This window comes from Chiloscyllium plagiosum, chromosome 6, assembly GCF_004010195.1.
Source record: "Chiloscyllium plagiosum isolate BGI_BamShark_2017 chromosome 6, ASM401019v2, whole genome shotgun sequence".
Classification (NCBI taxonomy): Eukaryota; Metazoa; Chordata; class Chondrichthyes; order Orectolobiformes; family Hemiscylliidae; genus Chiloscyllium; species Chiloscyllium plagiosum.
The window spans coordinates 111,675,752-111,688,901 of NC_057715.1; the positions used below are offsets into that span (position 1 = coordinate 111,675,752).

Consider the following 13,150-nt stretch of genomic DNA (forward strand, 5'->3'; position numbering starts at 1 on the left):
TGCCTACTCCCCTTTTTGAACAAGGGAACCACATTTGCTATCCTCCAGTCTTCTGGGACTACTCCTGTAGACAAAGAGGACATAAAATTCAAGGCCAATGGCTCTGCAATCTCCTCCCTTGCTTCCCAGAGAATCCTAGGATAAATGCCATCAGGCCCAGGGGACTTATCTATTTTCACCTTTTCCAGGATTTCCAACACCTCTTCTCTACATACCTCAAAGCCATCCATTCTACTTATTTGTGACTCAGTATTCACATCGACGACAATGCCCTGTTCCTGAGTAAATACTGAAGAAAAGTATTCATTCAGTGTCTCCCCAATCTCTTCCTTTTGTGAAGGGCAGGTCGTGCCTCACAAACCTTATTGAGTTCTTTGAAAAGGTGACGAAGGAGGTTGATGAGGGGAAAGCGGTAGATGTGGTATATATGGATTTTAGTAAGGCGTTTGATAAGGTTCCCCATGGTAGGCTACTGCAGATAAGGAGGAACTTCTTCAGCCAGAGAGTGATGAATCTGTGAAATTCATTGCCAAAGAAGACAGTGGAAGCCAGGTCATTGAGCATATTTAAAACAGATAGATAAGTTCCTGATTGTCAAGGGGATCAAAGGTTACAGGGAGAAAGCAGGAAAATGGGGTTAAAAAACCTATCAGCCATGATTGAATGGCAGAGCAGACTCGATGGACTGAATGGCCTAATTTCTGCTCCTTTGCCTTATGGTCTTAGTGATGCTGTGAGACAAGAATCCTTGGATCTGCTTTAAGATATTCCTAATTAACCAGTTCAGAGATGTTATTACATACCCATTGGTGCAGGGTTAATTTGAACTGGGCCTCTTGGCCCAGAGGTAGGGGCAGTACCAACTGTGCCAAACAAGCCCTTAGGTCTGTTTTAGGATATTTTCTAGTCAGAGATGTTTTTTACACAGCTCTGCAGCAGATGGGACTTGAACCAGGCCTCCTGGCTCAGAGGTAGGAACACTGCCACTGTACCACTAGAACCCTCTAGGTCCTTTAAATATTATATAAAATCCTAATAGCTAACTTACAACTTGCAGGAATACAACTCCACAAGTTATGTATTTTACAATCAACCTTCTTAGAAATGCCTCATTCCTGATGAAGGGCTTATGCCCGAAACATCGAACCTCCTGCTCCTCGGATGCTGCCTGACGTGCTGTGCTTTTCCAGCACCACACTCTCTTCTTAGAGATGCTATTACACACTTCTTGAGTAGGTGGGACATCAACCCCAGGCCTCCAGGCCCAGAAATAGGGACACTACTACTGCACCGCAAGGGTCCTTCTGGATCTGCTTGAAGATATTTTTGTCATCAACCTGTTCAGACACATTATGATGCACCTCTGGAGCAGGTGGGACTTGAACTCAGGCCTCCTGGCTCAGAAGTGAGGACTCTACCACTGTACCTCCGTTCTTCAAGGTATGATTTACATATGCCTCTTTCAATATACCAAACTGATTATGCTGGACACGACGTGGTCTTCTGTAGACTGGGGACACCAAAGACAGACGATGTGGTTTGTGGAACACCTCATTCAATTTGCAAGCATGACCCCGAGCTTCATGTTGCTTTTCATCTTAATTCTCCATTTTGCTCCCACGTTGACTTCCTGTCCAAAAGGACTTCTTTTATATGAACTGTTCATCCTTTCTCATAGAGTCATATAGATATACAGCATGGAACCAGAACCTTTGGTCCAATTTGTGCATGCCAACCAGATATCCGAAATTAGTCTAGTCACATTTGCCAGCATTTGGCCCAGATTCCTCTAACCCTTCCTATTCATATCCCCATCTAGATACCTTTTAAATGTTGTTATTGTACCAGCCTTCACTACTTCCTTTGGCAGCTCAAGCTATACACACAGCACCCTTTGCATGAAAACGTTGCCCCTGAGGTCCATTTTAAATCTTTCCCCTCTCACCTTAAACCTATGCCCTCTAGGTTTGGCCTCATGCCCTACCTTTGTCATTCTTATTCTTCTTTTTAAGATTTCCTTTATCCATTCTGTATTTGGTTTGATTCTCTACTGTGTTACAAGTCTCACATTTGACAGAAATCTGTTTCTTGTCTTTTGTCATTCACAGTGCTCTAATGTTCGATTCCTCTTTCCCTCCTGTGACTGTGCAGTTCCCAAATGCTCACATAATGTCTGCTATGTCTAATTGTGTTATGAAGAGAAAGGAAATACAATTCTGTGATAGACGTGTTTCCAAGACTGTTGCTTTTAATCAAAGCAATTTACAAACCCCTTAGGCTGCAAGGAAATATGTTAAGTGGTGTTTACTGAACAGTTGACACAGAGCATCTACTTTGCACAACAGAGATTTTAAAATCAGGTATTCTAAGAATCATAGACAGCAGCAAAGTTGTGGAAAGTTCTTACCTCTACTCAAAACAGCTTGTGTGTCAGCTATTCATTTCCGTATAAATCAAATTAAAAGATTAGAACAAAACTAAATGTTCTTTATCAAGGAAAAAAATAAATTACTTTTGTGAGATGTTCACTTTTCAACTCGCTTTAATATGAAAGGCTGAAAACACTGGAAGCAATTATAAGTATGGTAATAAGCTGAAGATATTGCCAGCTCCAGTAAATAATTGTTATTCTATCAGCATGACGTGAATGCACACAGACTATTAGGCTTCAATTATATCCAGTCTATACTTCACAGTGATGTACTTTTGTTTGGAATCAAAGAATTATTCATTAGTTAAGACTGGTAGGCTGTGGTTTTGAAATTTAAGTTCTTATGAATATGTATGATGGTCTTTTTTTTTGCACTTTATCATTGGTAGAGGTGGGCAGGTGTAGTGGGCTCATATAGAAGTTGTCCCTTTCACCATGATTGAAAATAAGTTATCAATCCCTTGGAATCTGCTCTCTCACCAATAATGCTGAAACGTCTGAAGGATTGAGAAGGGAAATGAAGATAAAGAACATTTGATCTCTGGTGTCTCCAAGCCGGTTCTCAGAAAGCACTCATCACTGTTCATCAAGAGCAGTGACTCAGCTTTACACCCCCACCATCGACCTCCTGTGGTGTTTCAGGTCAAAATTAGTCCTTCTGGGAGTAATAGCGCAACATTGGCACTGCTGTCCTTGACCTGAAGTGGATATTTTCAACATTGTTTGCATCCTGCTTTGTGAGGTGGGAAGAGATGAAGAAACCTCTGATCCCAATGGTGCGATACAGTGACCACAATTGGCTCTTAAATCACATTGAAAGACTTTCTGAACTGTAATGTACTACCTGAAATATTAGGTTATAATTCTCAAATGGAAGTTGGATACGTACCTGATGGAACTATGGAAGTGTAGGGATGGAGGGAAGAGTAAGGGTTTGTGACTGATTGGTTAGTTCTTGGACCAATGGCTCCACTGAGCGGTTTCCTATGCTTTAGGATTCCAGCTGCCTGCAGATTGGTCCTTCTGGAATGGAGTGGAGTGTGCCTCAGTGGATGAAAAGCTGTCAGAGAGCTAAATATGATGTTAGTATCTGTGTGTATGTGGAAATGATCTAAAAACTATTCAGTCAGGTTAAGTTTTGTGCTTGGCCAGATTTTTGATGAGTTACTTGGCTGAAAGTCAACTCTTGGCGTCATCAGTCAAATGATCCATTTGAGAAGTGAATAAGTTTGACAACACTGCACACAGTACATTTTTGCACATGTAATTTTTTTTATGTTCAGCATTCCGTCAGGTTGCCAGGGCTTCAGCTGGTTGATATAAATAATTTAAATGTAGATTTACTTCAACAATGCTGAGTAAGTTCTGAAGGGAAATAAAGGCTAAAATATTCATGCAATCAGATAAAGACTGTTGCCTCTGTCATGCAACAGTTTTGATCACACCTTGCATTGTTGATGTTCTTTTGTTACTGAGCCTCTTACGAGAGATTTTGTCACCAGATTTTTGAATGTGCACATTAAATCTTGTTGCAGGAATATTTAAATTAAGGACGTCTGATTACGTTATTAACTTTGAATGTTACAGTTCCACTTATGAACATAAGATCATTATTCCGCTGCTAGGCATATTGTGTTTGTAAGTTGACTGCATTTATATTTAAGCAGTCCTAGCTGTAATGGTGTAATTCCCAGTATTTTGTTTTTTGTACGGAGACACTTAATCTGATCATAGGTGTCCTCCCTATGGCCTGGGTCAAGGCATACCCCGGATGTCTACTTGATGGAGAGGTGTACATTTGGTGGAAATAAATGCAAAATGCTGGAAATGTTCAGCAGGTCTGTGGGGAAGGGAAAGCAAAGATGTCTGCTGATGAGATGTCACAGGCTTGTAATATTAACCCTCTTTTTCTCTCTCTGCCCAGTCGGCCAGATCAATTGAGTATTTCAGTGTTTTTTGTTTCAGATATTAGCATTCTGTGCATAGCACCACTTTTGTCTTGGTAAATCTGGTGGCCTAGATATTCAAATTGGACAAATAACTTATACTTATTTCACAAGTTCAACAGTGGAAAATGTTCCAAGGCACTTCCAAGAAGCATTATTATCAAAATTTGATACTGGATATTGGTTGCCAGCATTTGTGAGTTGCATTTAATCAAGAGGCTGTACTTTTAGGACTCACGATTACTGGGCAAAGACATGTATCAGTGTGCACTGGTTACAGGGAACGTCTGATTGTTAGGCAAAATGAGTGTGGTAGAATGGCTGCCTTGCAGAAAACCCACTGTGCAAACTGTGCACAGCAAGCTGTGACAAACAGCAATGTGATAATGACCGGATAATCCCTTTTTCTGTGTGGCTGATTAAAGGATGAATGTTAGCCAAGGAAGAGCTTCCCTGCTCTTCATCAAAATTGTGACTTTTACATCCACGCTGGAGGACATAATATGCCTTGGTTACTATTTCATCTGAAGCAAAAGGCATCTTCCACAGAGTAGACTCCCTCCTCATTCCAATAAATTATGAGGCTAGAGTTCTGGCCCAACAGTCTTATGTGTGGTTAAAACCTACAGCCTTTTCATTGAAAGATGGGAGTGTTACCAGTTAATGTGGTTGATCATGTCAGCAGTCCAAAATCCAACTGGGTCTAGTTTCCAGTGAAAATAACTAAAGATCCGAGAGAGAAAGCATATGGTATTGCTTTATTTTCAGGTATACTTGATCAATAGGGGGAATCAAGGGTTGTGAGGTGAGAAATATCAGATTAGCGATGATCCTATTGAATGGTGGAACAAGCTCAAAGGGCCAGAGGCTGACTCCTGTTCCTGTTTCCAATGGTCTTATGAGTGGATAGATGGGGCGGGGGGAGTGGGTCAGTGGATAGATGGGGCAGGGTGGGGGGTTGGGGGGGGGGGGGGTGGTGGTGCAGTATTGGTTCCAATCCTGTACATCCCCTAAGTTTTGGAAAGGGAAAGGCCAGTTTGCAACTTGAAAGCTGACACCTCTCCACAAAGATGCCCAATAAATGCTGGCCTAGCCAGCGACCCCCTCATCCTGTGAATGAATTTAAAAAAAGAGATGCTTGTCTGAAGTTGGAGGCTAAAATGATAAGCTTTCCTTGGGGTTTTTCTATTTAGCACCACAAAGCAGCAACACCAAAGTAAAAGCAGAGTAGGCCTTTCAGTCCCTTGAATTTACTCCAGCATTCAGTTAATGTTGATTAATGTTCTTGAACTGAATTTCATGTTCCTTGACTCTCCAACCTAACAAATAGCTTATGGTGGCTTAGTGGTTAACATTGCTACCTCACTGCACCAGGGACCCAGGTTCAATTCCAAACTTGGGTGACTGTCTGTGTGGAGTTTGTGCATTCACCTGGTGTCTGTATGGATTCCCTCTGAGTACTCTGTTTCCTTTCACAATCCAAACATTTGCAGGCTAAGTGAATTAGCCATGAGAAAATACAGGGCTATGTGATGGGATACTCTAGAGAACTTGAATGGCCTGTTTCCATGCTGTAGGGATTCCATGACATATTAAGTTTAGGGTGTAGTGCACTGTTGGAATTAACATTTGCAGATGAGATATTGAACTGACACCTCATCTACCTTTGGGTGGCATGGTGGCTCAGTGGTTAGCTCTGCTGCCTCACAGCGCCAGGCCCCGGGTTCAATTCCTGCCTCTGGCAACTGACTGTGTGGAGTTTGCACATTCTCCCTGTGTCTGCGTGGGTTTCCTCTGGGTGCTTCAGTTTCCTCCCACAGTCCAAAGATGTGCAGGTCAGGTGAATTAGTCATGCTAAATTGCCTGTAGAGTTAGGTGCACTAGTCAGGGGTAAATGTAGGGGAATGGGTCTGGGTGGGTTGCTCTTTGGAGGGTCAGTGTAGACTTGTGAGGCCAAAGGGCCTATTTCCACACTGTACAGAATCTAATCTAATCCAGAGTGGTAACCTCCACCTGTCCCCCAGCATCTATGCAGATTTGTGGTTGGAAATTCTAGATTTTTTCATGCACTTTGTCTGAAAAAGATTTCCCTCCCAAATGGTCCAGCTCTACTTTTAAGATTATATGCCCTTGTTCTTGATTTCTCTTAAAGAGAAATTAGCTTCTCTCATAATTAAATCTTTAACTACATTCGTGTTCAGCTGTGAAGGTCAGGGGTAGGGGAGACGAAGGGCTGGGTGGAGTTCAAAATGTTGAACTCAGTTCCTCGGTCACTGGGAGGGATGCTAAATACATTTGCATTTTGAAATTTCAGGACAAATCTTGGCTTCCTTGGAAAGGCTTAATCTCAGTGACAGAACTCTGGTTTACTTCACCTCAGATCAAGGGGCCCATGTTGAAGAGATCTCTGACACTGGGGAGGTCCACGGAGGATGGAATGGCATCTACAAGGGTAAGTAAGCATCACCGTAATGAGAACAAATCATTCTGATAGTGCTTTACCCAATGAGAATTTCAGCAGAATAATGAGCCCCAGAAACAGTACTGTAGATATTTTGTGACCAACCTGTTCAGAGTTGGAGATGTGGTACTTAAACCCAAGCTTCTGGCTCAGAGGTAAGAACACAGCCAGTGCACCACAAGAGCCCTAGAAACAATACTGTATGACTGGTTCAAATTCCACCCAGAAAGTGGTGGATATATGGAATGCTCTGCCCCAGAAGGCAGTGGAAGCCAAGTCGCTGGATACTTTCAAGAAAGAGATGGATAGAGCTCTTAAAGATAGTGGAATAAAGGGTTATGGGATAAGGCAGGAACAGGATACTGATTGTGGATGATCAGCTATAATCATAATGAATGGTGGTGCTGGCTTGAGGGGCCGAATGGCCTAATCCTGCACCTACTGTCTATTGTCTATGTGTTGTCCCTTCCCTCTGAAAGGAGGTGACACTTTTCAACTGCTTCCATTACCTCACTAAATATTCATTCTTTTGCAGCTCACCACAACTTTCTCAAGGGCAAGTAGAGACAGGCAATAAATGCTGGCCCAGTCAGCGGTGCCCAATTCCCATGAGTAAACAAAAAAGCATCTATATTGAGAGTGCTGGGAGGCCCCCTATTAAAGCAGCAGTTCCTTCCTCTCATTGCCAGAGTTTCTCCCACTGGCTGTACACCACCTTCAGAATGATAGTAAGGAAGGTGTCCTTGAAGTGGGGCACAGTGTTTACGAAATCCGTAGCCTTTCTTTGATTTCGCTTGCATCAAGCTATGATATTTTGTTTATTCCTTCACTGGGTGTGGGCATTGATGGCTGGACCGGAATTCATTGCCCATCCATAGTTAGCCTTGAGAAGCTGCTTCTGAGCTGCTCCAACTTTGACTGATACAATCCCTTCAGGGTAGGAAGCAGGCCATTCTGCCATCAAGCCCATACCGACCCTCCAAAGAACATCCCCCCAGATCTACCCAGCTCCCCCCCCCCCCAACTAAACCTGTAACTCGGCATTTCCCATGGCTAATCCATCTAGCCTACCCATCCGTGAACACTATGGGGCAATTTAGCACAGCCAATCCACCTCACCTGCACATCTTTTGACTGTGGGAGGAAACAGGAGCACTCAGAGGAACCCACGCAGACATTGGGAGAATGTGCAAACTCCACAGAGACAGTCGCCCGAGGCTGGAATCGAACCTGGAACCCTGACACTGTGAGGCAGCAGTGCTAACCACTTGCCCCTTGAAAGCAGTTCTCAAGACTTCCACTGTGACGTAACTGAGACTATATCAGGAAATAAACTGACGCTGAAGTGGGTGAGATGAAAGGCTTCAGAAAGACATGTTGAACGTATTTCTATCCAAGCTTGAAGTGCACACAAAATAATATCAAGATCATTGCTTCAGTTTCCTGGCATAACATGTCAACATCTGAAGCTCTTAACTTTTTAATTAACTGAGTCTTCCCATGAAGGTGCTTCTTCTTAATTAGTGCAACTTCTGACTACTCACTTAAATGGTGCATGTAAAATAACCACTGTAGATTTAGCGGATACTATCTCTAAATGAAGTTGGTGCACATTTGAAATGATCATCTTCTCTTCAAAGTACTTTACATCAGAGTTTAATTTAAGTAATTAATTATTATTCAACGAAACAGAAATGGAACAATTTTACATTTAAAGCTCATTTAGTGGTGGATTATGGAGGAAATCTTTTTCAAACTTGCTTTGTAATTAGTAACTGCTAGATTTTCCAGTAACACTTCAGTGCCTTTAATCTTGTGTTAAATGCCGGATTGCTGGAATTTCCTGACCTAGTTGTATACAAAAGAGACTTTACTCTTTATTTGAAGTTACTCATTCTAAGAACATCATTGGGGATTCCATTCTCCACACTGTAGAAATGTTACAAGCAGCAGTGTGCCCCACCATCTCTGATGATGGTGCAAAGCTTCAGCCAGTTTCCCTTGCTGTTTCTTCTCTTATTCTGCAGTTCCAATAAAGTTGTCTTGCACAGCTTTCCTCCTGCCCTCATCGTCATTGCGTTGAAGTCAAGACCTTGGAGACTTAGTCTGTTCCTTTAGGCTTTTGTCACGTTTTCTTTTTCAACTGAGACACAGCAGTCTGACAGTTTTCAAAAATAAAGAAGCTAAGAATTGTCATAATTTAATGCATACTTTTTTTTTCATGTTTCACCCATGTTCCGATCTACTATTAAAGATCCCAAAGCAGTAACTGACCTCTCTTAAAGATACCTAATCTCTCCAAAGCTACGTTGAGACTTTTTCTTTAAATTTGTGAGTGCTACGGGTGATGAAAATTGCCCTAAGTGAAGTCAGCTGCACTTTTCAACGTGCTGCAGTGTCTGAGAGTCTGGGATGTGTGCAATATGCCCCACCTTGATTCCGCTCTTTGATCTCCCTCCCAACCAAAATGGGGATTGCTGGATACTGAGACCTTCTAGATTCAAATCCCAGTCTATTTTGACTAAAGTTAAAAATCACACAACACCAGGTTATAGCCTACCAATCTATTTGGAAATATGAGCTTTCACATAGCTGTGGAGCAGGATCATAAGACACAGAATTTATAGCAAAAGATCACAGTGTCATGCAACTGTTACAGTACAAGGGTTTGTTCAATATATCATATCATTTGTGTGATTTTTCAGTTTGTCAACCCCAGTCCTACACCGGCTCCTGCAAATCATATTTTGGTTAAGGCAGTGAGCTGTTCTCAGCATTGAATGTATTCACTGAGATGGGGAATTCCAAAGCTTCACAACTGAGCACACTGGCCTAGTGGTTAACACTGCTGCCTCACAGCACCAGGAACCTGGGTTCTATTCCAGCCTCGGGTGACTGTCTGTGTGGAGTTTGCACATTCCCCCCGTGTCTGCGTGGGTTTCCTCTGGGTGCTCCGGTTTCCTCCCACAATCCAAAGATGTGCAGGTTCGGTGAATTGGCCATGCTAAATTGCCCATTGTGTTCAAGGAGGTGTAGGTTAGGTGCATTAGTCAGGGTTAAATGGTAAGGGAATAGGTGTAGATGGGTTACCTTTTGGAGGGTTGGTGTGGACTCGTTGGACCAAATGGCCTGTGTGCACACTGTAGGGATTCTTTGACCCTTGTAAAGAGATTTCTCCCTATCTCAGTCTTTAGTGGCTGATTTGTTATCCTCCCCAGGCAGAGAAAATAGCCTTTCAGAATGTGTCCCATCAACCCCTCTAAAAATATGATGCGCGTCAATGAGGACCTCTTTTATTCTCCTAAATTCTAGACAATAAAAAAGTCATTCCCCTCAATCTTTCCTTGTTCCTTTCCTCTACCTCCCCTTCGAGGCACACGTAACTTCCCTCAGGTAAGCAGGCCCAACTGTCCACAGAGCTCCCAGTGTGGCCTTGCCAAGGCACTGTACAATTGCAACAAGAAGATGTGTCTTTGGATTTGAAGCGTCAACTCTGTTTCTCTCTCCATGGATGCTGCAGACGTGCTGAGCTCTCCAGCACTTTCAGTTTTAACATCAGATTAGCTGGGCCATCTTGTCCTTCTCCAGACGATGGCAGGATTGACAGCAAGGCAGTCTTCAGGCCCCCTGTTTCCCAATGCCTGGTCAGTCAATTGAGGGGGGAGTACCTGATTGCTAGGAACCTGACCCAATGGGCCCTAAGCTGTGTTTTCAGCTGGCAAATTCTTTCTCAAACCCTCGGTGGGCCCTTCAGAGCAGGAAGGCTATCCTGCGTCCCTGCCTGCCCACTGTGACTCCAACCCTCTCCAAAGGGGGTTGGGGCAAGCTGTCACACCATTGACTCTCTTCCTCGATGTACCAATGCTGCTGACAATTTTGTTTTAATTTCGCATTTCCAGCACCTGTAGTTTTTTGCTTTTGTGTCACGTTTGAACATACAGGTTAGGAGTAGGAATAGGCCATTTGGCTTCCCGAGTCTACTCCACCATTCAGTGAGATCATAGCTGATCTGATTACTCCACATCAGTGGATTAGTGTCTGATGGTGCAGGTTGAAACATCTTGAGTGAGATCACTGAGCTGGGTGCTGTCTGGAATTGTGATCCTTCGTAAAATATTAATGATAACACTGATCCAGACATTCCACTCCATTAAATGCATTACAACATCTCTCTCGTATGCTGTGTAGAAAAAGTCTCATTTGTTTTCTTCTGATTCCATATGTTCCAAATGTGACATCTTATCAAATTAAAATGTTTCGAACCCCTTATAAAATTGTATAGTACAGGTACACATTCCTTTATCCGAAATCCTTGGGGCCAATTGTTTTTCGGGCTTTGGGATTTTTTGGATTTCAGAGTAAATGACATTTTCACAGTGAAATAAAAAGAAACTTAGCAAACAGCAGACCCACGTGTGACTAGTACGAGTGCTGAGACACAATTGATGCCTGCCAGTGCTGGGCCACGCCACCACATCATATCTGAGTGACGTGGGTCGAGTGGGTGTGGAGTTGGTTCACCCGATCGCATGCCAAACAACTTTGTTATGCAGAAAATAACCTTCACGGAGAAAATTTCAGATTTTGGAGCTTTTCAGATTTTGGAATTTCGGATAAAGGATTGTGTACCTGTACTGAAGGATACCATTGGCCCATTGTGCCTGGATGGTCGTCCCGGTCCTCTTTCCTATTCATACAGTACTGTAACTTATTTCCTTTCTATGGCACAGAAGTAGTGTTACTGGACTAGTAATCCAAAGACCAGGCACAAGGTTTCGATACAGGGATTCAAATCCTGCAACAGTGGCTGGCAGAATTTCAATGCATTTAATGAATAAATTTGGAGAAAAAAATGCCATTCTGATCAATAATGACTTTGAAACTACTCTATTGTCATTAAAAACACAGCTGTTTCACCAATGGTTTTGGTCAAGAAAATTTGCCACTCTCACCTAGCCTGGCTTATGCCTGACTCGAGATGCAAGTCATGTGGGTGTGTTTTAATTCCCCCCCAGAAATGGCCCAGCAAGTCACTCCATTACAGCAAATGTTACAAAAGCAGAAGCACAACAGGTTTCTCACATCACATTGACTGCAGCACTTCAAAAAGGTGGCTTCCCACCATCTCCTCAAAGGCGACGAGAAGTTGGCACTGAATGATGGCCTTCCAAACAATACTCACATCTCAAGAATAAATAAAAATAAAATATTTATCGCATGACGTTTTGAAAGTTGTTGTTGAATCCATCAGTCTTCCAGATCATACGGAATTTTGTTTTTGCAGAAATACTTTTTCTCCGCGATGTTTCTTTTTTGAATTATTTAAATCTGTGTCCCCTGGCAACTGGCCCTTCTGCAAGTGTAAATAGCTTTTCCTTATTTACTCTGTGTATGAACCCCTCGAAATTTTGAACAGCTGTACTAAGTCTTCCATTAACCACGTCTACTCTCTTCACAATTTCGGGTGCAGTGACTTCTCTTGTTATGAGGGCAAGTTCAGCAACCATTCTATGCCCACACCCTACCGGGGCATCTGATCAATCTTGTTTCCATTAATTAATCTTTCTGTCCACATTTTGGCTTTTTCACAGGCTTTGTATTTTCTTTCCTAAATGTTTAGGTGGAAAAGCAACAAACTGGGAAGGTGGAATCCGGGTACCTGGACTCCTCAGGTGGCCTGGAGTGTTAACAGCAGGCAGGAGCATTGATGAGCCGACCAGCAACATGGATCTCTTCCCAACAATTGTCAGACTCTCAGAAGCCACAATGCCCAGAGACCGGTAAGCAGGCGATGCAGAAGAGAAAGGACAATGTGAACCTTGCACACATACGTGAACAAAAACAGAAATAGCTGGAAAAGCTCAACAGGTCTGGCAGTATCTGTAGAGAGAAATGAGGGTTAACTTTTCAGGTCCAGTGAGGAAGGGTCACTGGACCCGAAACGTTAATTCAGATTTCTCTCCACAGATACTGCCAGATCTGCCGAGCTTTTCCAGCAATTTCTGTTTTTGTTTCTGATTTACAGCATTCACATTTCTTTCAGTTTTTGTTTAGTGTGAACCTTGCATTGGGTCATTCGAAAGTGCTGTTACCTGTGACTTGGGAAGCTGTCACCTGTCCAGTTCACTGTCTGTTCAACAAAGTTCTCTGATGCATCTGTGTGCAAAGTGAATATTTTCCTATTGGTGTAAAGTCACAGACAACCATCATTTCAGGTCAATTAATGATTCTATTGTTGGAAAGTGGAATGAGTGTAGGATTAGTACAGACACAATGGGTTAAATGGCCTCTTCTGTACTGTATAATGCTATG

The 13,150-nt window shown here is 42.7% G+C and overlaps 1 protein-coding gene across 3 annotated transcripts in view; it reads left to right on the top strand.

Moving 5' to 3' along the window:
* Positions 1 to 13,150, top strand: part of sts (steroid sulfatase (microsomal), isozyme S) — a 68,000-nt gene that overhangs the window by 47,869 nt on the left and 6,981 nt on the right. For 2 of the 3 annotated variants that reach the window (XM_043692406.1, XM_043692407.1), the window contains exons 7-8: positions 6,692 to 6,829; positions 12,459 to 12,618. In XM_043692406.1, coding sequence (XP_043548341.1) covers positions 6,692 to 6,829; positions 12,459 to 12,618 — 298 coding nt within the window. The remainder of the gene's footprint in view (positions 1 to 6,691; positions 6,830 to 12,458; positions 12,619 to 13,150) is intronic. The other variant, XM_043692408.1, reaches the window with a different exon arrangement.